At 39.9% G+C, this 22,412-nt stretch overlaps 1 protein-coding gene across 1 annotated transcript; it reads left to right on the top strand.

Annotated features, from left to right (window-relative positions):
• Window positions 1-1,371: 1,371 nt before the first annotated feature.
• On the top strand, window positions 1,372-22,059 carry YPEL1 (yippee like 1). Its single transcript, XM_084297339.1, has 5 exons — window positions 1,372-1,721; window positions 4,242-4,524; window positions 14,921-14,964; window positions 16,408-16,516; window positions 17,613-22,059. Exons 2-5 carry the CDS (start codon window positions 4,408-4,410, stop codon window positions 17,700-17,702), a joined length of 360 nt encoding a protein of 119 aa, XP_084153465.1. The 5' UTR covers window positions 1,372-1,721; window positions 4,242-4,407; the 3' UTR covers window positions 17,703-22,059.
• Window positions 22,060-22,412: the final 353 nt, after the last annotated feature.

Here is a 22,412-nt window from a genome sequence, read left to right as displayed (position 1 = left end):
TATCTAACGTAATTTCTCTGCTTGGTTACGCTACATCCATGCCTCTTTCTCCATTCCAGTTATTACCTTGTTGTATGCCTTTATCATACGCCTCATCTAACCCATCTGTGGCAACTGGATTAGGAAGCCTGAACTGGTGCTCCCTGAAGTGCAGCTAAATCAGATGGATTACCACCTTTCCCCCTTGTACAAGACTACAGCTACCAGCACTGGAGCTGGTGAGATGACAGGGAAATTGCAGTTAAAGCCCTACTGGCAACATTTCTGCAGATGTTTGTTTCCTGCTGTTTCACCAATACAGATTTCATTTTTATTGTGCAAGCATGACTTTTTGGTACCGGTCTTCAAGGATTTGCAGAATAAAATCAACTAGTGCACAGTTTAATGATCGTAGCCAGTAATGGAATTGTAACAGCTCCTATTTCTCTAATATTCTGCAAAGTACCAAAGCCCCTCAGGTCAAAATAAATAAAAAATGAAAATAAAAGATTTAAAGAAGAAAGATGTCAGTACTGACAAGAAGAGAAAGAGGTGAAGTTACGTTTATTGATGCTGTATTTATGTAGCACGACAGACGAGCCCTGCCTCAAGGTACAAAGTGTAAATGACAGCTTCGTCATGGACTTCGTCAGTTTGTGTCTCTGCAGGCTGAGCCTGAGTACATAGAAGAGTCCGGCCAAAATAAACTAGGGGCTAGCTTTTATTTACCTTTTATTTTTTATTTTTTTAAAAGGAAAGTGAGAGCAGTGCTAACAGACCTGGATGCTTCAAAAACGACTTGTTTGTGAATCGCCCTTCAGTGTTCAAATGTTTTTTTATGCCTCAAAACCTGTGCACTGTTTATCGGTAAGCGCTGAGCCCTTCCCCAAACTCCTTTTCCAGCCACAAGCGCTGCAGCCCCTTCAGCTCGCACCCAGGCTCCAGCAAGGTGCTTTTCCTGACGCTTTTTCCCCGCAGCACCAAACTTTTCCAGACCGATGCCACCTCCTCGCCTTTTACCTTGTCCAGCAGCCGCCTGACAGGCAGACCACCTCCGTTTGGGACCCCGCAAAGCCCCCGGAGGGCGCTCGGGGCTGCCCCAGCGGCGCTCCCCTCACGGCCCCCTCAGCGCCGCCGCCCGCCCCCCGCGCGCTTCCCGCCTGAGGGGGGTGAGGCACGAGGAGGGGGGGGGTGTGTGTGGGGGGGCGCTCGCCGCACGCGCCCAACGGCCCGGCGGGTGGGCGGAGCCACGGGGCCCTCCCTCCGCGTTGGCCCCGCCCCTCCCTCCCCCACCAAAGCCGGGGGGGCGGAGCTCCGCGCTCCCCTCCCCACCACTCAGGGGGCGGGGCGGGCGCGAGGGCGGGCGCGCGCGCGCGGTGATTGGCTGGCGGCGGCGGTGGGAGCGCGTTTAACGGCAGCTGCGCCCCCGGGCCCGGGGAAACACAACAAAGGCGGCGGCGGGCGCGCAGCGCGGCGGGGCCCCCGGCACCATGCCTCGGCCGGGCCTCGGCCCTCAGGCGAGGAGACCCGCGCCCGGCTCCCGGCCCCGCTGATGCCCCCCCGGTTCCCCCGGCGCGCACGCAGCCGCCCCGCTTTGTCGGTCGGTGCCCGTTCGGTGCCCGCTGGACGGTGCTGACCCCCCCCCCCCTCACACCGGCTGCACCGCCACCCCGCCTGAGGGAAGGGGCCCGGGGCTGCTGCTCGCGGTCCCGGCTGGGGAGCGGAGCCGGCAGGGCGCAGCGGTGAGTACCCGGAGCGGGCGGGCGGGCAGCCGGCCCCTCTCCCTCTTTTTTTTTTTTTTTATATTATTTAATTAATTTATTTATTTTTAACGGCCCCGCGCGGCGCCCCCGGCACTGGGGGCCGCGGTTTCCTGTGTGTGCGTGGGGCCGGAGGGGAGGCGAGGCGAGGGGAGGGGGGGCCGCCGGGGCAAGTCCTCTGGAGGAGGAGGAGGGCTCGGCCGCTATTTATAGCGCCTGGAAGTGACGGCAGCGCTGCCTGCCTGCAGCCCGCCCGGTGCGGGGCGGGGGGCGGCCCCTTACATAACGGGGGGGGGGGGGGGGCGCGGCGGGGCCGGGGGTGCCCGCGGGCAGCTCCCTGCCGGGCACGGAGGGGAGGGAGAGCTCCCAGCCCCCCCCCCCCGGCTGCGAACAGCGGCGTCTGGCCCTGCCGCTGCCTTTCCCCGGGGGCTCCGGCAGCCCGGCCCCGTCCGGGGGCAGCGAGCGGCGCCGCGAAGGGCTCCGGGGGCTCCTACAGGCGGCGCGGTGCCGCCCCGCGGGGGGGGAGCCCGGCTGCCCGCGGCCTGCCCCGCGCCGCCCCCCCGGCACGCTCGGTGTTTGTTTACACATCCGGGAGCCGCGCGGGGCGGGGCCGGACACGCCCCCCGCCGGGCTGCCCCGCCCCCTGTCACCGCTGGCCACGCCCCTCCGCGTGACGTCACTGCGCGCCCCCCCCCTCCCGGGCGGCGGGCGCGGGTCCCGGCCCCGACTGCGCCGCTTCCTGCAGCCGGGAGTTCGGGCAGGGGGCTTAAGGGGGGGAGCTCTCTGTGCGTGGCTTCCAGGGTTGTATTTCTGCACCTCTTCTCCTTCTCCCACATTTATTTATTCCCCGTAATAAATGCAGCTTAATAGCAAGGTGTTCTACAAAAGCAAGCTGTTTTCTGTATTTGATCTTCCCTTACAACCCTAATTATACATCCGTCTTCCCAAGATAATGCAATAATTATTAATGCAGTCATTTAAAGAAGTAAGTTTGGCTCTTCATGATGATATGGTTAATATTTCAAACATACGATGTAAAATCTGTATTTTTCTTTCCAGTGACTTGGAAAAGCCTTTCGGGCTTGTAGATACATGCTTTGCTCGGTAGCTAGTTCCTGTTGCTGCTTTACTTTTAGGGCTGCATATGCTCTGCTCCATGTCTTGTCTATGTGGCTTACCTCTGCCTGTACAGTCAGACTGATTGTAAGATTAGTAACAATTCTTTTGTGGCAAGTCCTTCAGTTTTTGAGTTCCTTCCACTTCTACTGTGACAAGCTAGAGATTCAAACAATAAACCCATCGGATCTTGCTATGGTCCTCTTCTGTGCAGCTTGCTGTACAGATCACTTTCTCTAGACTTCGTTAGAAGCACAATGACTACTTCCTATAAACAACTCTTAATTTATGTGGCTTTCATTATCTTTGTTTGTGTTACTAGTGCCCTACTGCTAGAGTAGTGGTTAACTGCTGCACTGCACACAGTTTACAACTGTGATAAGTATTTTGCATGCTTGTTTGAATAGCTGGATCAAGATAGTGTAAATTCTTTCTATTGGCTCTCGTTTCTGTGCTTGTGCTATTGACCTACTCCGTCTGTCACCTGATGGCTGATGACATAAGTGGCTGTGCAGTGTTCGTGTTTGGATTGCTCATTAGCCTGACACGCAGTGTGGTAGCTGATGGCCTTTGGCAGATCAATAAATGTCGCTCTGAATATTTAGTCTGCAATTTTTAGGGAAAGAAAAGCTTGCTTTCCAGCATAGCAGGAAGGTCTGGCCTTCTGTTTACGCAAGTAGGGTTTCTTAAAGGCAGCCTGGGGATTAAAGCAGTTGTGTATTCCCTGTGTAGAACTTAGCATTTGCTATCTGACTGATTTCAGCAGCATACATTAAAATTATTTTGGTAGAGTAAGGAAGTATCTAATTAGCTTTGATCAGGACAGTAGTCAAAAGGTTTTTGCCTAAAGGCATAATTCCTCTGAGCTGGAAAGAGGAGGATACACAGCCTCTCTAGCAAAGGTGGCAGCATCTTACTTGGTATTCGACTCAAAGCCAGATACGATATAGCTGAAAGCTGCAGTGTAAATACCTGCTGTATGTTTATTGTTGGTCATAGCAAATATCTTCTAAGATGCCTCGTTGTGTATTGTATTGGAACTGACCACTGGAATGTCAAGGAAATAATTCTCTAGTCCCCTGCCTTTCTGCTGTAACTTCTGCATGCATTTCATAGAGTATACCTGATACACTGTTGACAGTGATTTTCAAGGAGAAACATTTGAATCTTTGCCTTCATTAGAAACGTGATCAAGTAGAAGCCGCTAGTAGAACAAACTGCTTGTTGCTATGTCACGTGGAACTTGAGGGGCTTTACGGAAACAAGTGTACCATACTACAGCCAGACACTTGCTCTATATAACACCTCATTTTGTGTTTAAGGTTGAATAACAAGTTTATTGTGGCCTTGTAAAGCTGTTAATTTTTCTGTTCTTTTCACCTACAGGTTGTGACTGTTTCTCTTCTGTCATTTGTGTGGAAAGTGCCACACACACTCCAGAACAACAACGGCTTTTGCTTGCATATTCCAGTGTTTCTTTTGTCAGCGAGTTCAGCAAAGTTGTAATTCTTCAAGTGCCAGCCCTGAGCTGAGTGAGGAGCCACCAGCAGAGATGGTAAAAATGACAAAATCAAAAACGTTCCAGGCTTACCTGCCGAACTGTCACCGAACCTACAGCTGTATCCACTGCAGAGCCCATCTAGCCAATCATGATGAATTGATCTCCAAGGCAAGTGGTTTGTTTAGAGACCTCATGAATTATTTCTCAACCAAAATGGTTATCATTGCATCACTGCTCCCAGTAGATAAGGGATGCAAATCCAATGCATACTTCAAAGCGTCTTTCCTGGGTTCGTTCTTGGGTCATAGGCATTGCATAATTAGGACTAGATACATTCTGAAAACTATTAAGTGTGGCATAAAGACTGATCTAATAGTTCCCATGTTTGCAACCTCCATCTACTGTCTGGTAGGTATTATTTGTGAGATTCCATATCTCAAAGTCTGCTAAGGAGAAAGAAAACATCTTGGAGGGTGGGAATTACTCTAGTTATGGTTATTCCATGTAAAGGTTATTTTTGACTACTTGATTGAAAGTCACAAAACTGGCTGTTTCCAGAGTTTTTCACTGATGTTACAGAATCTGTAAATGCACTTTCCTTTCCTGTGTACCAGTCCCTAAAGAATGTGATACATCTGAGATGTTCAAAATGGTTCTGTCTAAATGTAGAGGATGTGTGGATCACTGAAACAGGCTAGGCCTATCCTTACCTGTTGCTGAAAGAAACAGATTTGTGGTGTGTGAAATGCATGGGAAAACTTGAAGTTTGGGGTAAATACTTAGCAAACGGGTTAATTCTTTGCTTCAGAATAAGTTCCTGAGGAATTTGCTCTTAATGGTGTGGTGTGGTGGTGGAGAACAGCTGCTTCTCAAACCTCTTTAATACAAAGTTCCTTATATATTAGCTGTTCTGCTGAATAAAAGTTTTTAGTGCCTTTAGCGGTTTTTCTGTTACTGTCTGCTTGTGCTTTCAGCAACACCACTAAGGTGCTCTTGAGTGCTGAAGAGATGAGGGTGAGAAAGCTGCCACTTAACTGAGGTTTTCTTTGAGTGGAGGGGAAGTATGCTTGCTCACTTATCCTTTAAAGGGCTATGAGAAAATACTGTGCTTTCTCAATACATTTTTTTTCCAACCATTTAAATCTTTATCTAGATACCAAGAAACATTTTTGACTCAGTAAAATTGATGATTGTTTTTTGGCTATTCTGTATTGCTTGCTTATTCTTCTGCCTTTGCTTTATTCCCCTAAGCAACTGTTTCCCTCAACTTAGTGCATGTTTGGGGCATATCTAAAATGATATGAGGGAAGACTTGTTTTTACTTGTAATAAATGGAAGAAAGTTCCTTGTCTTCTCCATAGTGATTGTACATGTACTTGTTTCTTTTTAAGGTCAACAAAAAGCAAGAGGAACATGCAGATAGTAATATGAATTTGAATTGTTTCCATCTTGACTTAGAGTTTGAATAAAAGGGATCATATTGGCATCATTTGATTGTGAACTACAAGCAGTCTACACAGCTTCATTTACCATGTGTCCTGGGCTAAAAACCAGTAGGAAGGGATTACATATTTCTTGAACTTCAGGTTGTAGGTGTATACAGAAAGAATGAACTCCACTAGCTGTATCTCTTGAGAGAGAAATTCATTGAGGAAATGCAACCTAAGCACACATACCTAAAGGAAGCTGTTCTTTCAGTGGACTTAAATTTTTTTTTTTGTATGCTGACAAAAGTGCCACAGTTAGCACTGTGGCAATTGTAAGGCTGCTCTTCTCTGACATCTTGGGAGTTTTGCTCAGAAGAATGTTGAAAGTAATATTGAAGTAAATCACATGCTCATATTATACTCAAATGTTTGAAATTATTTTTATAGAAATCTAGTAAATGCAAATATTGTAATTTGCTTCTAATTAGGTTGGAAGGGGTTTTAGATATGGATTTTAACTTAATCCTATCTTAATTGTAACTTTCAGTGAGGGCTTACAAATTTCTGTATTTGTACGTGATAATATGCTTATTTGACAGCTGGCCTACATTCTGTGGATTTAAGATTTCTTGTCCATATTTCCTCTGTTTGTGAGACTGAGAAATACATTAAATGTCAGGTATCTGTTTTGTATGTTTGTAAAATAAAAGCTATTCTGATCTATTGTACTTTTATTTGGAAAATAGGTTTGGAAAAAAACCAACACCTTCCTGTGAAGTTAATTTGCATCCTTTCCTACTTTCAATAAGTTCTTCTGATAGAAACAAATGTAAAGTAGTAAAGAAAGTTGAATAATAAAAATAACTAGTGATATACAAGGAGGAGGTGGGGAAGACACAAAAATGGATTTATTTTAAAAGAAAACACAGGTTAACCTCGAAAATAAGTGTAAGAATTATGCTAGAGAACGCATAGAAATGCCTCTTGGAACAGTAAGAAGACTAACAGATCCTAAACTGTGTATTCCATGAAGTGTTCTTACTGATACATGGTATGATTAAGGTAGCAATTTATACTACCATCTATGGAGTACTGTTTACCATATTGACTACCCAGCTGCAGCAAAAACACTTAAAGCAGCCTAAAGTATAACACATTAATTGTACACAATCTAAAATTAAATGAAAATTGTGCTTTTGAGTTCTTAAACCTGATTTATGCTTATGCTAATGAGTAGTCATATACTGAAAACCCTAGAACACTTCTCCAGTGTTTTGCTCCTTTGGATTTAAAAGAGCATTGACTCTGTTATTGCCCCCTAGATCATATTTTGAAATGGTCTGGGGAAGAAGGAGGTGCGAATCTTCTGCTTATTTGCTATACTGTGTTCCTGTGCTGTTGTGGGTTTATTGATGGAGCAGAGAATTGGACTATTCAACCTGATTTTCTTTCTTCCCTGCCTCACTTCAAGAGCCTAGCTTAAAGCTGAACCTCTGGGAAACTTTCAGTAAATAGTTTTTAGCTATGGATTCCTGCTGTTTTTCCAAAATACTTACTAGGTAGTCTTACTCCAGAACCCTACTGTCACAGCTGTTCTGCAGCAAATACAGGCAAACACTACTTGTTATCTAGCTATAACCACTCTGTTGTGGTTGTTTCCTGCTTTCTTTTTTCTGTATGGCTAGGGGAAAAAAAGCCAAAATGCATGGTTCATGCTTAAATTAAAGCAGCTACAACATGATCTCAAATGTGCTTTAGAGTATAAACATTTGTTATACCTGATACTGAAGTGTTTTCAACTTCAAGATGAGAAGACAAGCTGTGCTATGGCATGAGTGGTATTGGTCTGTCATGGAAGGGCAGAGAGCACTATGTATTTCTGTCAATTGTCCCTTTGATTCTCTGCTTCAAAATACCAGACTTCAGTACAAATTTGCAATTCTCTTCCTTCTGAGAGCTGTTGATGTCAAATGTCTGACAAGGATGGCAGCATACACAATTCACCTTTTCCATTTGATTTCTCTTCTGAGCAGCAGGTTCTTCTTGCCTTAAAGTTAATCATGAAGGTCTATTTTATTGTGCCCTTGCTGATGGTAAAATGGCAACCAAGAGCATTAGTAGTAGCTTAGAAGTAAGAAGGCAAACTACTAAGACAGTATAAAAACGTGGTACCTGTATAAGTGAATTAATCTGTAGTTTCATTTTTCTCTGCCTTTATGAAAGGGTTATCTGTTGGAAGCCACATAGATAGTGATTAGGGCATACACTTGTAGGTATTTTCTACTCCATAGCCTTCTGTGTCTAAGGGGGGAACTTGGGAAAGGGGAAGGCTGGCTGAAAACAGGAGTCCCAAACCAGGAAGTGGTCATCGGCAGAGGTATTGAAAAACAGTAGTCTGTGCAGCTAAATACATGTGCACACACAGCAGCTGTCATAACTTATAACCTCTGTCACCCTGGGAAAATGCTGGTTTGGAGGATTGTGTAATAATAGAACAAATAAGTGGATGTAAGTGCCTATTAGACACTACTTATTTACATCTTTAACATAAGTATGCTAAGTTTCAGTTTTTTTTTTTTTTTGCTCCTTTAGCGAAGTCTTTAGAGTGAATGGTAAACATTGAGCTTTTCTTTAGGTTATTACAAGGAATATGTTAATCTCTATCTCTACATGGGAGGAGATTCTGAGGTCGAGGAAGGACGTACAGCTTTTCTTTTATAAAAAAGAAGTAAATGAATGTTTTTTAGACTTGTATCCTGTTACGACTGCACCCGAACACAGGAGAGGTAGCCTCTGTATCAGCCAGCAACCACAGACCTCAGTAAGGAGGAAGGCAAAATTGATGCTGTAAGAGGCACTTCTTGGAGTTGAGATACTTAAATATCACAGAAAGAGGAAAAAAATAAAAACAAACCCAAAAACGTAAGTTTTAAGGGAGAGCTTCTAGCAGGCTCTGAAGTCTGGGAGAGGTTGCTACTTGTGTGGCCTCTAAAATGATAAATGTATGCTGCTTTTAAAGCAATTCTAAAACGTATTTTTTCAGTCTTTTTTTTTGCGATTTGTTTGTAAATGGTAGAGAATGCACAGTGGCTAGCAGCAGTAGTTAATCTTTCTAGGAGGCAACATGTTACTTGAATGTAGGCTCTAAAACACTTGAGAAGGGCATGTATCTTCTAAGTTGCAATAATTTCAAAATTCAGACAGGATCCAACAAATTTTGAAGAGATACAAATACCTAGTAGGGACCTTAGAACCTATAGATAAATTGCAATGGATAATACTTTGTTACTCAAGGTTGACCTTCGTGAAAGACTGTTGACTTATTATATGTCTTAATGCTGGCAACGGAAGAAAGTCTGCATTACTTTATATGGATGCCCATATATATACTGTCACTTTCTTCCATCCCATTCATTGCAAACCATATCTAGCCCAGAGGTGGAACGAGTTACATGAAGTCAAAGACAAGGCTACATGGGTCAATATTTTCAAGAGTAATTTCTGCATAAAGGTGTATATGTATATATGTAGCTGTCATTGACTTCACTGGGGAATCTTTGTACCTCGTGGGTAAAAAAAACAAAAAAACAACACAACAATCGTAGTGATTAAATTCAGTTCTCCAAGTCATTCTTCGGGTATGTCTGCTGTGGTGTTATTGATAAGAAGGAAAAGTCTTCAGCTTAAGTAGATACCAAAACAACTTCAGCCTTATTTAGCAATCTCTGTTTTTGTCTCTGCTGTTGTTTAATTGATGAGTTCAAGAGAATTTTTTTTAAGGGTTTATTGTCTTTAAGTGAATGTGCTGCTCTTAGCTTGATTCAATTTGGTAATCTCTCTGTATATGATGTAAGGAGTAATTGGAAAGATAGTTGGGCCTGTCATGTGGTTGGAGGCTGTTTTTGTTCCCTGCTGAAAAGTCTCAAAATGGGTCTAATTTCTCAAATATTCAGGTGATATTTTTTTCTATAAGAAGCTCTTTATTTTATTCTGTCTTTTGATAAAAGTATCTATTTTTTGGAAGAAAAGTAGTCTTTGGAAAATGTCCGAGAATAGATCTAAGGGCTTAAAAGAGCTGGAGAGTGCACAAGGGAAGTGTTCTGCTCTACAGGTGTTTTGACATAGTTATTTCTGAAATAAATTCAAGATGCTGTATAACTCAGGATAACTTGCCTGACAAAGCCTTCAGTTCTGAAATTACCATTCGCCAAATCTTTGGGAATGCAGTTTTTGGAGTGGATTTTTTTAAGGTTGCTGTCTACATAGTGAATTCCATAACTCTATTAAAATCATTAAACAATTAAATGGAAATGTGGTTTTAAAACTTTTTTTTAATACTGAATTGTAATGGAATCCATTATCCAGGACTTGCCTGGTAAGCAGCTGAACAGCATTGTCTCTTGTTCGCAGTATCACAGAATTAGATGTGAGAGAAATAGCAAATGAAACAATTTTTTTTCCTAAAAAAAATTTTCATCTGTAGCTTATGCTGAGTTGTTTTCTGAATTTATTTTTGCAAATTTTGAAGACGCAAGAGATCATTACAGTCTCTGGTGCATGGTGCTGAGATGATAATTTCAGACATCAGAGCACTTACATATTTCTGGTTTACCTTAAGAATCCCACCTCTAAGAGGTACTGTCTTCTCAATTACTGAGCAATATTTCTCTGAATTGCATGTAAGCTCATAATACTGAGGTTGATCCATCTTCCCTTGTAAGGAGAACTCTACCAGATGACAGGAAATGAGCAAATGAAACAAACAAACAAGACCCCTGTGGACTTATTTCATTGCTGTTCTTTAAAACTCCTTTTCAGTGTTAGGAGTCGCTTGTAAGTTGTCCTTAAGGAAGGTACTGATAATGCCATTCTAATTGGCTTGTGCTAATGCCTGCCATACTTTAATACATGCTAAGTTAGTAGTTTCTCTAGATGTTTTCTGTGGAGCATCTAATTAATCCTGCCTGTGAGGAATATTTAATTACATGTTCAGCCCTTCAGTAGCTTCCCTTCCCCCACCCATGCTCTTAGGTATGCCTTAGAGCAGTAAATACGTGTTCTGTTTAACTGGTACTTCCTTTTTCTCCTGGGTAAAACAGCTAATCCTGGTATTAGAGCTAATTACTGTTTAACTTAGAAACATAGTTCATATCTAATTCTGTGAGTATGTGCTAGTGTGCAAGTGAAACATTTCTAAAGCTTCTTTACTATAATATTTATTGATAATAGAGTTCTGTCAGATGACTTGAAATTATAATAATACCAAACTACTGTTATAATTCACCTTAGTTTAGTTCCTAGGCACATTTAAACAATTTTGGTTATGATATCAGATATTCTAGATGATTCCAGCTGAGCTGGACTGAGAAATAGTTATGGGTCTTACAGATCTGCTGCCTGTAGAACTAGGCAGTCAGTCAGAGATGTCAATTTTCTAGGGAAGAAGTTAACTCATAAATCAATACTAAGTTATTAATTGAGGACCATCAGAAAGCAGACTTAAAGCAAGTTTGTTTTAACAGAATTTCGGTTGAACTGGTAAATTGCTCAGCTCCTAATTAAAAATTCCATTTGCTCTGAGTCATTACTGATGACACTTGGTCACACTTGCTAATGCTTGGTCACTATCTTCTAATTCCTCTAGTGGATGAGACACATTTCAGACTCAGATGGTTGTAATAGAATATTCTGGTTTAGTTATGATTTCTGTGTAGTGCTAGCAGTCTGGGAAGTGATGAACAAATCTTATGAAGCAAAGGTTTGCATTTGCATAGGTGATGTTTATTCTGCAGAGGAGCAGTTTGTCTGGAGACTGGTTTGAACAGTTATGCCTGTTAGTCCCTGCCATTTAACATGCTCTGCTCTTTTCGTTTCCGTGGAAGAGTTGACGCACAAGGCGTTTAACCTGTCAGTCTCTTAAAATTCATATCAATATAACTGAATCATGCAGTGCAGGGTGTGAGAAACTCAGTGCAGGTACAACCAAATGTTTGTTCCGTATTAAATTTTTGTCTGGTTATGCAAAATACGCTTGTAACTTGGCTATATACAGAGTAGCAAGCAGTTCAAGTGCCACAGTGACTTGTTCTCCCTTTAGTCCCGCTAATAGGATGCATCAGGAAGTACAACTCTGATAATAAACCTTTTTATACCTGTTAGTAGATGGGTGCCCTATGTCAACACTCTAATTTGATGGGTGCCCTAATCAACACTCGCGGGTCAAGACAATGGGTATGCGACAGATGTATACCTTGTTGTGGGTTTTGAGTACAGTTTTTTTGGAAAAACAAACTCTTTAGCTATTCATGTAAGCAAGGAAGTGTGGCAGCCAAGCTCTGACAAGTTAAGAAGTTCATTAGACAAGTCAAAAGCCCAGGAATTTTTAAGGATTGATATCCTTGCAGTGCTTTTACTTCAGTCCTGCATATAAAAGTTGTGCATGGATGTATTGCAGACTTGACTGCACAGTGACACGTTGATGTGGTCTGACACTGATTCTAAGGGAAAATGTCACTGAAATGACAAGATGCAAATTCTGTATTGCAGAGCACAGCAGTACAAGTTGTCACAGGTTGCTCTCAAGTTATCTGTGAGTGGTGTAAATGTGGAGGAGCTCACCCTTCCCAGCTGGGCAACAAAGCACTCATTCTATGACATGTAAATACTAAATTTAGCCTCTAAACATGTTTGCAGGTGAGAAAGATTGTATCGAATGAATCAACCACTGCTAACAGAAGTTAGTCTGAAGTTTCTCAGGAGAAATGAACTAGTGGTGCTTGTTTGTTTATTTTATTTTATTTTTTTTAGGGGAGGTGCAAGGATTGCTTTCTCTCAGAGCTGTTCAGATTGTACTGAACTGAGTCTCTCCTCTCAGTGTCATTAGTATTTGAAGTTTTAGCTTTCACTACTACATAACCTTCTTTTTTCCTCACTTTGTTAAAAATAAGACTTGCAGTTCTGGGAAATGGAGAGTGTACTTCTTTTGTCATAGATAAAATAAAACAATTCCATTTTTCCAACTTAAAATCCCCATTTATTGATTATTTAAATGGTACTAAAATAAAACGTAAATGTTAACTTTATAGGCTGCCCAGTAGAACTTCTCATATTAAGGTGAGATTTTATGAGTAGCTAAGCACTGTATACAACTACACTGCCACTAGTGCTGTGCACAGAAGTCCGGAGTTGTGGATTTCTTTCAAAATTCTTTGGTGCTGTATATAATCTGGTTATTGCTGATCGAAAAGTGTTCATTTACATACATGTTTTCATTTTACGCTTTTTGGAAACTGTTCTAAGTAGTTAATATATTAGGTCTGGAATACAAGGCCCATGAGGTGCAGCTGAGGGCATTGGGGGTGTTTCCTCTGGAAAGAGGAGGCTCAGGGCAGACCTCATTGCCCTCTACAACTACCCGAAAGAAAGCTGTGGGGAGCTGGGGGTTGGCCTCTTCTCACAGGTAACTAGTGATAGGACCAGAGGGAATGGCCTCAAGTTGTGCCGGGGAGGTCCATGTTGGAAATTAGGAGATGTTTCTTTTCAGAAAGAGCAGTCAGGCACTGGGACGGGTTGCCCGGGGAAGTGGTGGAGTCACCGTCCCTGGGGGTGTTCAAGGAAAGGTTGGATGTGGTGCTTAGGGACATGGTTGACATTGGTAGTAGGGTAATGGTTGGACCAGATATCTTGAAGGTCTTTTCCAACTTTAATGATTCTGTGATTCTGTATTACTGGTATTGATGTTCCATTGCTGATCATTAGACTGGCACAATATCTGTTTTGGCATCAAGTGACTTCTAATTATATAACTATAAATACATGTCAGAAGAAGCATCCATTGCAGCAAGAGCCTTCGGCCTGTTTTCATGCCTAATGTTAGTAAAACCATTCCAAAGAAAGCATTCAAACATATTCAAGCTGAGATTTTCTTTGCAAAAATCTTCCATGTTGATCTAATGCAGCTTTCAGAAAAGTTGGTCTTCGATCTTCAGTACTAGAACTTAAAGGATTCTTAAGATATTTGAGAACAAATGTGCAAAAAATGACTAAGTTTCGCTGAAAGTAGGTTAGGTAAGGAAAATTGTGGGAGAAAAAATAAGGAAGAAGGTTTAGAGATCTTTTCAATGGAGCTCAGTACTGCAGAAAGAAAGAAAATCTCTAGTGTGATATTCTTTGGGAAATTATTGCTATGTCTAAATTATCAAGTAATTTAATACAGAAGGAACAAATCAACAGATAAAACAGTAATGTGTTATGTAAGATTTGAATGTTTTACCTATGCTTGCGTCTAGTCTGCTTGCAAGTTCTGCAGGCATGCTTGTAGCTCAAGGCTATCTGGTAATGGGTGCCAGCCTCTGTATCTTTATTATTAGCATTTGCAGAGTGCACAGTAGAAGAGCTGCTGGTTTAGTTTGGTGCAGAGGAACAAAGATGTAGTTCACATGCACTGAAACAGCTCTGCAAACCAACCCAACCCTTGGTAAGTGTGGTTAATTAGGGATTTTACTTCAAAATGTGCTACTGCTCTGAAGTAACACATCAACTTAGACCCAGGCAAGAATGTTTTCAGTCATCTTTTGTCCACAATCTATCAGGAATGTGAGAGAAATAAAAGTACATGGTGATAACAGTTGGTGATTAACAGTTTATTAATATAAAGCAAAGCTTATACATTTTTCATGTGTTTCCTGAATAGAGAGTTCGGGTTTTATGCGTGATCCAGAATTGTGTTGGTCTACATCGAATGACAAAATGAAATAAATCATCTTTTGGGTGTAGCAGGAGAGAAGAAAGGAGTTGGAAATAATACCTTTTGAGTTAAGAGCAGACTATTTTACTTAGTATAAAGGATATCTAGGAACATGAGAATTGGTATGTTGGACAGAGACAAGTTATGAGCATGCTTTGTTTGCATTATGGGCCTCATTTTGAACAATACATAAGACAGTTGCTAAAATCTGAAGGAGGTGAAAATTTGGGTGCAGAAGAGGCTTTACAATAAAGAAAGAATTTATATAAATGTTTGACTTATTGTAACTTGTTCTAAATAATTTATTGTATTAAGTTTATATACTTGTCGATGCACCATTATTTAACTGTTTTTTTTTAATAAATGCAATATTTTTTTTTTTGAAATGCAGTCCTTCCAGGGAAGCCAGGGACGAGCCTACCTCTTTAATTCTGTGTAAGTATCTTACTACAGTTTTGCACGCTACCTAAGAGTGTAATTTTTTGGTATGCTCTGTAAGCAGAATTCAGTAGAAATCTATGTAAGGCACTTTAACCTCTTCTTTTAGCAGTGTTTTTACTCACCAGCAATAGTTATTAAAGAGCCACTGAGATGATTTTTTTTTTAAGTACCTACACACAGATATTAGTTTACTATACTTCAAATAATTCTGCTAATAGCTGAAAGTTTAGGGGAGGGTGTTAATGAAAAATTCCTCTTCTGTATGTAATGCTAACTATCTTGAGCAAAAGTTGCCACTCCGAGATATTACAGAAGTCAAAGCATTTCACGACTGTAAGTTTGCTTTAGACAACAATGCTGTAGTCTAAAAGAGAATTTTTCCATGTGATAGTTAGATAAATTTACATGGTAGTGTACCAGTATCCTCAGAATATCTTAAGTGACCTTGAATATTGCAATCCTGCTAGATGCAAAAGATTCTTTTGCAATTTTGCAATTTTAGGCACGCCCTTGCCATAACATAAGGCTCGTTCTTTGAATTTGCTAATGGATGTATTTTAAGCTTATACACAAGATTGAATTTTTGTCTTTATTTTTACAGCAGTTGATTGTGTTGCAGCATTTTTGGAAAAAGAAATGAAGTTAAGTGTCTTGGTCTATTTTAGACCAGGATAAGGGAACTATAACTGCAAAGGATTTGATTGCAGATCCTTGAGATTCATTTTATATGTAGTTGTCCAATGAAGACTTGGGATTTCCAGTGTAATTGCAGTACTAAGAAACTGGTAATAAAAGAGCAAAAATGGCAACATTTTGTCCTTCTGTAACACCATCAAAAACATTGTTTAACCTTGCCCGATCTTTTCTGCATAGATTTTTATTCATGAAGAAAATATTTTGATGCAGTACTTCATGGGATAATTTGTTTTTATCTTGCTGTTTGTTCATCATGGCTTAGTCTGCTCTGTAGCAAAGAAATGTTTATGAGGCTTTTTCCCTATTGCTATTTTAGAGTTGGATCTAAATTCAGCTGTTGGTGCTGATGTACTGGTACGGACATGTAGAGGTCACAAATTCTTTTTTGAAGAAAAGCTCCAAACTGAAGAGGCTTCCAGTTACTGCTTAGTGTTCTGTTCTCTGAAAATTTAACTACTTAGTGTGTCTTTGGTGGGAGCCAGTGGGCATAACCAACAGTGTGATGTGTAGTCTTAATAACTTGAAAAACAAAAATAATCCCCCCTTTTTTCTTTCATCCTTCAGCTAAGTGTAACTAAATAAGTTACTTTTACTGCAGTGTATAAGTTCGGCACCTATATTTGATTTTTTAAATTATTATTTTTTTGTGTTCTGGAGTAAAGGTCGGTGGCAGGTAAGAAAGAAAGCAGTCTCATGCAGTTAATTGTTGAGTCATTTCTCTCTCTCTTTCCCATCCCCCAGGGTAAATGTGGGCTGTGGTCCAGCAGAGGAGAGAGTTCTTCTGACAGGTTTACATGCTGTGGCAGATATCTATTGTGAAAACTGTAAAACCACTCTTGGATGGAAATATGTAAGCAATATACTTACATTTTTGATAAGTGTTTGTTTATATGCTGAAGTATGGCTATTTGAGTAGGTCCAGTGGTAGTGATGGTTTAGTTGATGTTAGCTCTAGTGCTTTTGCATACATCAGGCAGTAATGTCGTTTTGCTTTCTTGTATCTGCTGGAGCATTGTAGCAGTTAATAACTTTATTATGAAGACAGCAAAGTTAGCATGAGGCATGGATGCTATTATAGCTAATACTTTTGTAGTATCTCTTTCTGACATTACCAGCCACGTACACTAAACCAGATGTAAGGAATTCACAAAATGGGTCTTAATTTTCTTGGTTTCAGAAGTTGTTTCATATAGCAAAAAAACCATGATGAATGGTACTGAGCATGTTTTCACTGCTTACTACTACTGTGAAGTAGATTCTGATGTTTGAAAAGTAGTCTGTGCACTTGCATGGTTGTGTGTAATGCTTGCAACTGTGCTGTGTGATTGACATTTATATTCTCGGTGGTGTATGTAGGATTTTTGTTGATTCGGTATATTTTCTGGTGTGCTATTAGCCTCACATTGTGACTTTAAGACATACAGTTATGTCTAGAAATAAATACAAAAGAAGAGCAAGAAATAAAACTGAGATCAGAATTTCTTTAGTGGTTTGGCCCCAGCAACTGCATTGTAGTACATTAAAAAAAATAAAAAAATCTGATATTAGACCTTGAATCAGGAGTGTATCAATTTTAATGCTGGTTTTCAAAAAAAAAAAACAAACAACGTGGCTCTTTCTTTAAACGCTATACATGTATGTTGTTAGGCACTCTAAAGACTGTCTGGGATAGTTACAAAAAATATTTAAGTGAATCCTATATTTAATGCATTTATGATTTTGTTTCATATTGTGGACTACATATAGGCAATTCAGAGACCAAAATTGTCATCCATTAGAAAACTTGTAGCTCACCCAGGAAAGAGAGAATACACACAGAACACGAACAACTTAAAAAAAAAAAAAAAAAAAAAAAAAGTTAATGTCTCTAATTTGTCATTTCAATGTAAGGTTGATGTTTAAAATACTTTACTTCCCCAACGTATTTCTTGATTTTTCTCTTCCAGGAACATGCTTTCGAGAGCAGTCAGAAATACAAAGAAGGAAAATTTATCATTGAACTTGCCCACATGATAAAAGACAATGGCTGGGAGTGAATCATAACCTTTTACCTTCTGTTTGGACAATACTCTGTGGAACATGCTTTACAAAGACTAACGCAAAGTAAAGGAAGAGCTTGGCTAGAGTGGCCCTGAGAATATCACTGAACTCTGAAACCTCACAAATGAGTAGTGTAGTGTAAGTGGCTATTTCAGGCCATGTTTGCCTTTTCTCCTTGTGTAAGTTCCCTCTTTTTGTATGTGTATTATTGTGTGAACAGTTGTTTTGGAACATTTTGGATGACCTTTTTCTAAACTCTCAAACTAGAGAAACAGTTCACTAATTGAAAATGGATTTTACTGGTTAGCATCTATCTCTGACCTATGCCTTTAATGCTACCTTCCGCTGTGCATGCTTCTTGCCTAAACACCTACACTCCAATCCTGTATAAGTTCTATATCTGAGCAGTCTGAAAGAATGTATGGGATGGGGTGCTTTCTTATATGTAGCAATTTCTGACGTATTTGGCAGTGAAGGGGATGCAGTATTGTAGTTCTTAATTTCTCTTTTTTAAATTTGAGTGTACCACAACCTGTGTACATCTTGTAAGTGAATTTGGTTAAAGGTACAGTGCTCAGTTTAAAAATATTTCAATTGTACTGACTGAAATTAGCAGATCTTAAGTTTTTAGGACGAGTTATGCTAGAGGCTTGATATCGTAATGAAATACCCGTGAAGGATTTTAAATTAATAATGCTATAGAATATGTTCAATTAAGACCAACACATCCCCTAAGGAATTTCCAGGATAATAAATTTATAAAAGTATAGCTTGCAAGATAAAAAGACAGAAAAATATATACATCTTCTATTTTGGAAAAAAAAAAAATTAGTTGGTGTATTCAAAAAAAAAAAAAAGTTTTGGTACTGTACCTTTGCCAGTAACAGGGACTTGTGCATCAGTGAAGTTTTATGGCTGGTTCCATGTAACTGTATAGTCCTAATGCACTGGACAAAGAGGTTGATATTAAGGAAACTTGCTGAGGTATTCTGCTTCTGCTACATTTGAACAAAAATATTTATTTTTGTGAGAAACGGTCAGAGCCTATGAGATGAAAATTAATATAGTACACATAGAAAAAGGAGGGGTAATAAGAGGGAAGGGAAGTTTGACTAAGTTTTTCATAAAATAACAAGATAGTTTTTAAAATTTGAGGGTGGGGGGGGAAGGGGTTTATTGGTTTGCTGGCTAAATCATCCCCAAATACATTTTTATAACAAAAATTTATATGAAACTTACCTTCTCTTTTGATCTCCCACTATTTCTTAACTGGAATGAGTTAATGAGAGAATCATTTAAAAGGTGTATGTACGATGTTAGCTGTTGGTATTTGTGCATGCACATTCTCAGCATCTTTGAACGAAATGCTCTACAAAAATTTGCTAACTTTATTTTCAAATTAAACAGTTTCTGAAGACCTTTTGTATCTTAATCCATTTAATGCTTGAGAACAAGATGCTTGGAAAAAAAAAATCCTTTACACTACATCAGTACTATAACTGAACAGTATGAAAGCCTTGCAATGCAAAATCATTTTCTTTCAAAAACAATTCTAATATCATGGCACCTACAAAGGTTAGTCATAGGTGCCATTGCTGCTGTTACGTTTTTGGGAATCTCCAATAGGCTTTCTGAATTCTGCTGCACTTTAGAAATTTTGTCATGCATAAAAAAATATGCCAATGGGTAGGGGCAATACAGATCTTTAAAACCAGCTTTCCAGTCTCTTAGGAGTGAGACGAGTTCTCCCATGTGTAAGCATTCTCTGATGCAGGCTGGCTAAACTGCATTCCAGATGTTGTAATGATCTATACCTATGAATTAAATATGTAAAAATTAGAGAAGTGGTTAAAGCTGTTGGGTTTCAGTCCAGAGACCTGAGGTGGTACAGTTGTGTTCAGTCTGGATTTTTGTGGCTTACACTTTATGTTCACAAATAAGATCAAGCTTCAAAGTCTTGTTTTTAACAATGTCATTGATGCAAGATGGGCTTTGGTGTTGCCTGTCTTCTGATCTTTTTGACCTGGAATTCTTGAGATTTATTTTCCTCCATTGTAATGTATTTTGCTGACAAAAAAAAAGGCACTGAAACTTCTATCAACAACAGTTTGTGCTGGCTTCAAAGTCCAGTTGTAATGTTAACACTTGTGAAAACGCTTATGTAAAGTTTGTGTATCTTTTGGCTTTTCATATTTCCTGACTACAGGCTCATTGAAGAAATACACTGGACTGAAGACAAAAGTAATAGCTGCTTTTCAGTAGAGAGTTGAAATTAAAGAAAATATGTAAAGTATTAAATACTTTTCTCTATAAAATTGGGGGTTTGGCTCTCTCTTAGTTAACGCTGTCTGTAACAGTCTGATTCTTACTTAGAAATTCAACCTCTTTCTTCAGTGCATTGTTTGTATTTTAAACTGGACATTTTCACCAAAACCTTAATTAACTTTGATGCCAAAGGTTGGGACTTCATCAAGTGCTTAGCGCATAGAGCTTCAGACTGCTGGCATAAAGAGTTAATGATCTATATGTGATGTTTATGGCTTTTAAGAGAACCAAACAAAGCAATATTCTTTTTGGTCTTTTAAGAGTGGATGCTTAGAAGGAGTAGAACTAATACAGAATTGCAATTTCATGCTGCCATGTAACAGTTCTTTAGGCTCATTCTATTGAGGGAATAGGTGAATTTTCTTCCTGTGTTGCTTGGCAGTGTCAATGATTATTTTTTCCCCTTGTAAAGATGTAGAGAATTCTTGTTATTGGTTTTGGTGAAAGTAGAATCCAGATAGCGATGGCTGCTGGCTGATGTGAAGAGGTCAGTCTGGTCACTGAACCCTCCAGCAGTCATTTGAAAGAAAAACAAACTTACTTGAAAAAAAATTTTACTAAAGCATTTTCCCTCTAACCAATTTTTGTAATATATTAAAGATTATATTTAAAGTTTGTATGTGTTTGCTCTGGGCAAGTTTACTTCCCCTCCAACTTGAGCACTTTTGTTACTTGTACTGGTTATTTTTATTGTTGGTCTTAACATTTATTTTGTATTTTGTTTTTTACAACTGTAACAAAAAGCTTTTGTGAACCTTTGTTTCTTGCTGGCTCTTTCTTGGACCAAATGAACTGACTATGAGCTGGCTTAGAAGAAATGTTCATTGGGATGCATAGGAATTTGCTAGCAGAAATGTACATGTATTGAAAGCTTTCTTCCTCTGAACCTCTAAAGCCACACCTGTCCTAAAGTAATTAATCATAAATTTTATGTGACTCTGGTAATCTGACCACACATTCTCTGTCTTGGTCCAAAAGAATGGATGTAACAGTGGTATTCCAGAACTAAGTCTACTTCCAGACGGTAGAATTACTCTTTGGCTGGTCGCTCTAACCACCTTTTTGATTAATAAAAGACAATGCTGCCATCTTTTACAATTCTGTTAATCGCAGACTTGCTGTGAAATAAGCTGCAGAATTAGTGAGGGATTGCGGACACGTCAGCTAAGAGTACACTATTGCTGTGTACTCTTAGCAATCTAGTAATTAAATTTTATCTGCCAGCAAAAAAGGGCCATTTGCCCTCATTTGCTGTAAACTATACAATGGCAAACTGTATTAATGAAGTTTGTTACAATTCAGTCTAGTTTCCCCCTAGCAAGGCCTAGTATAACTGTCAACCTGAGGGGTGTGCCCCGCCTGCTTCTGTAGCCTTTAGGAATCTGGGACAGGAGAGGGAATACAATTTATGAAATTTCTTTAAATTAAAATCTGGTCTCAGAGGTGCTGACAAGGTCATCGCTACACCCATAAACCAAATGGTCATCCGTATTTCTTATTGGTCTATCAAGGTGGTTCAAGAGTTTGTTGATGCCAAGTCCTGTTTTTGGCGGACTTGAGGCCTCCCTCTGAATAATGCTCATAAAGAGCTTTTTCTGCATGCTCATCGCAGCAGTCTGATGGCAGCATCGGTGGCCTAGGGAGTCAGACTAAATTTCTCATATCTCCATTCTTTGACAATGGAGATAAGTGGAAGAAGCTGTCAAATTGTTTAACTTTTGGACACTTTATTGTACTTCATTTAGACTCATGTTAAGCCAACCAGCAGTATAAACACTGCAAAAGGAACAGACACTTCAGAGGTTTCTTTTAAAAGGACTGTTACAAACGGTTTAAGGCCTAAAGCAGGAGTCAAAAATGGCAGTTAAGTTGTGCCTCATTGTTTCTTAAACTCTTTACAATGCTTTCTTTTACAGGTGACATGGCTGTGTTGCTGTTTTGTCCTAGCAATACTGTACATCATTTGTTGTTTCACTATATTGTATCTACTTGAGGTATCACAATAAAAGCTTTCAATTGTTTTGTTGAGTTACTTGTTATTTTTGTGCTGTCTTGTCTTGTTTTAGGTTCCTACGCTTTTTTTTTTTTTTCTCTCTATCTAATAGGACCAGAGAGAAAAACCCAGAGATCTTAGTTGATCTTAAAAACTTGTAAGGTATGGGTTGAATCTGATTCACTAGGTTCTTGGAAGATTGTCTCTAAACATTTGATTTTTTTTTTCCTTTCACTAATCTTTCCAAAGTAAAGATGTATTCCTACTTCTAGAGCTCTAGCCCATTTTGAGCTAATCATGGGTCTTACGCAAATGAAGTGCTTTTAAAGGGAGAGTTGGACCGTGCATACTCCAACACTAACTTTCAGTGGAATTGTAGGAAGCAGGG

The sequence above is a fragment of the Netta rufina genome, assembly GCF_964035555.1.
Source record: "Netta rufina genome assembly, chromosome: 17".
Taxonomy (NCBI): Eukaryota; Metazoa; Chordata; class Aves; order Anseriformes; family Anatidae; genus Netta; species Netta rufina.
The sequence above is the reverse complement of the archived record's forward strand: the minus strand, read 5'-3'. Positions and strand labels throughout refer to the sequence as shown.

Bases quoted from the DNA above. Each gene is read 5' to 3' on its own strand.
- YPEL1 (XM_084297339.1), top strand. From the start codon at position 4,408: ATGGTAAAAATGACAAAATCAAAAACGTTCCAGGCTTACCTGCCGAAC. The intron at 14,965-16,407 runs GTAAGTATCTTA...CCCATCCCCCAG, and splicing joins GCCTACCTCTTTAATTCTGT to GGTAAATGTGGGCTGTGGTC. The intron at 16,517-17,612 runs GTAAGCAATATA...TTTCTCTTCCAG, and splicing joins CCACTCTTGGATGGAAATAT to GAACATGCTTTCGAGAGCAG.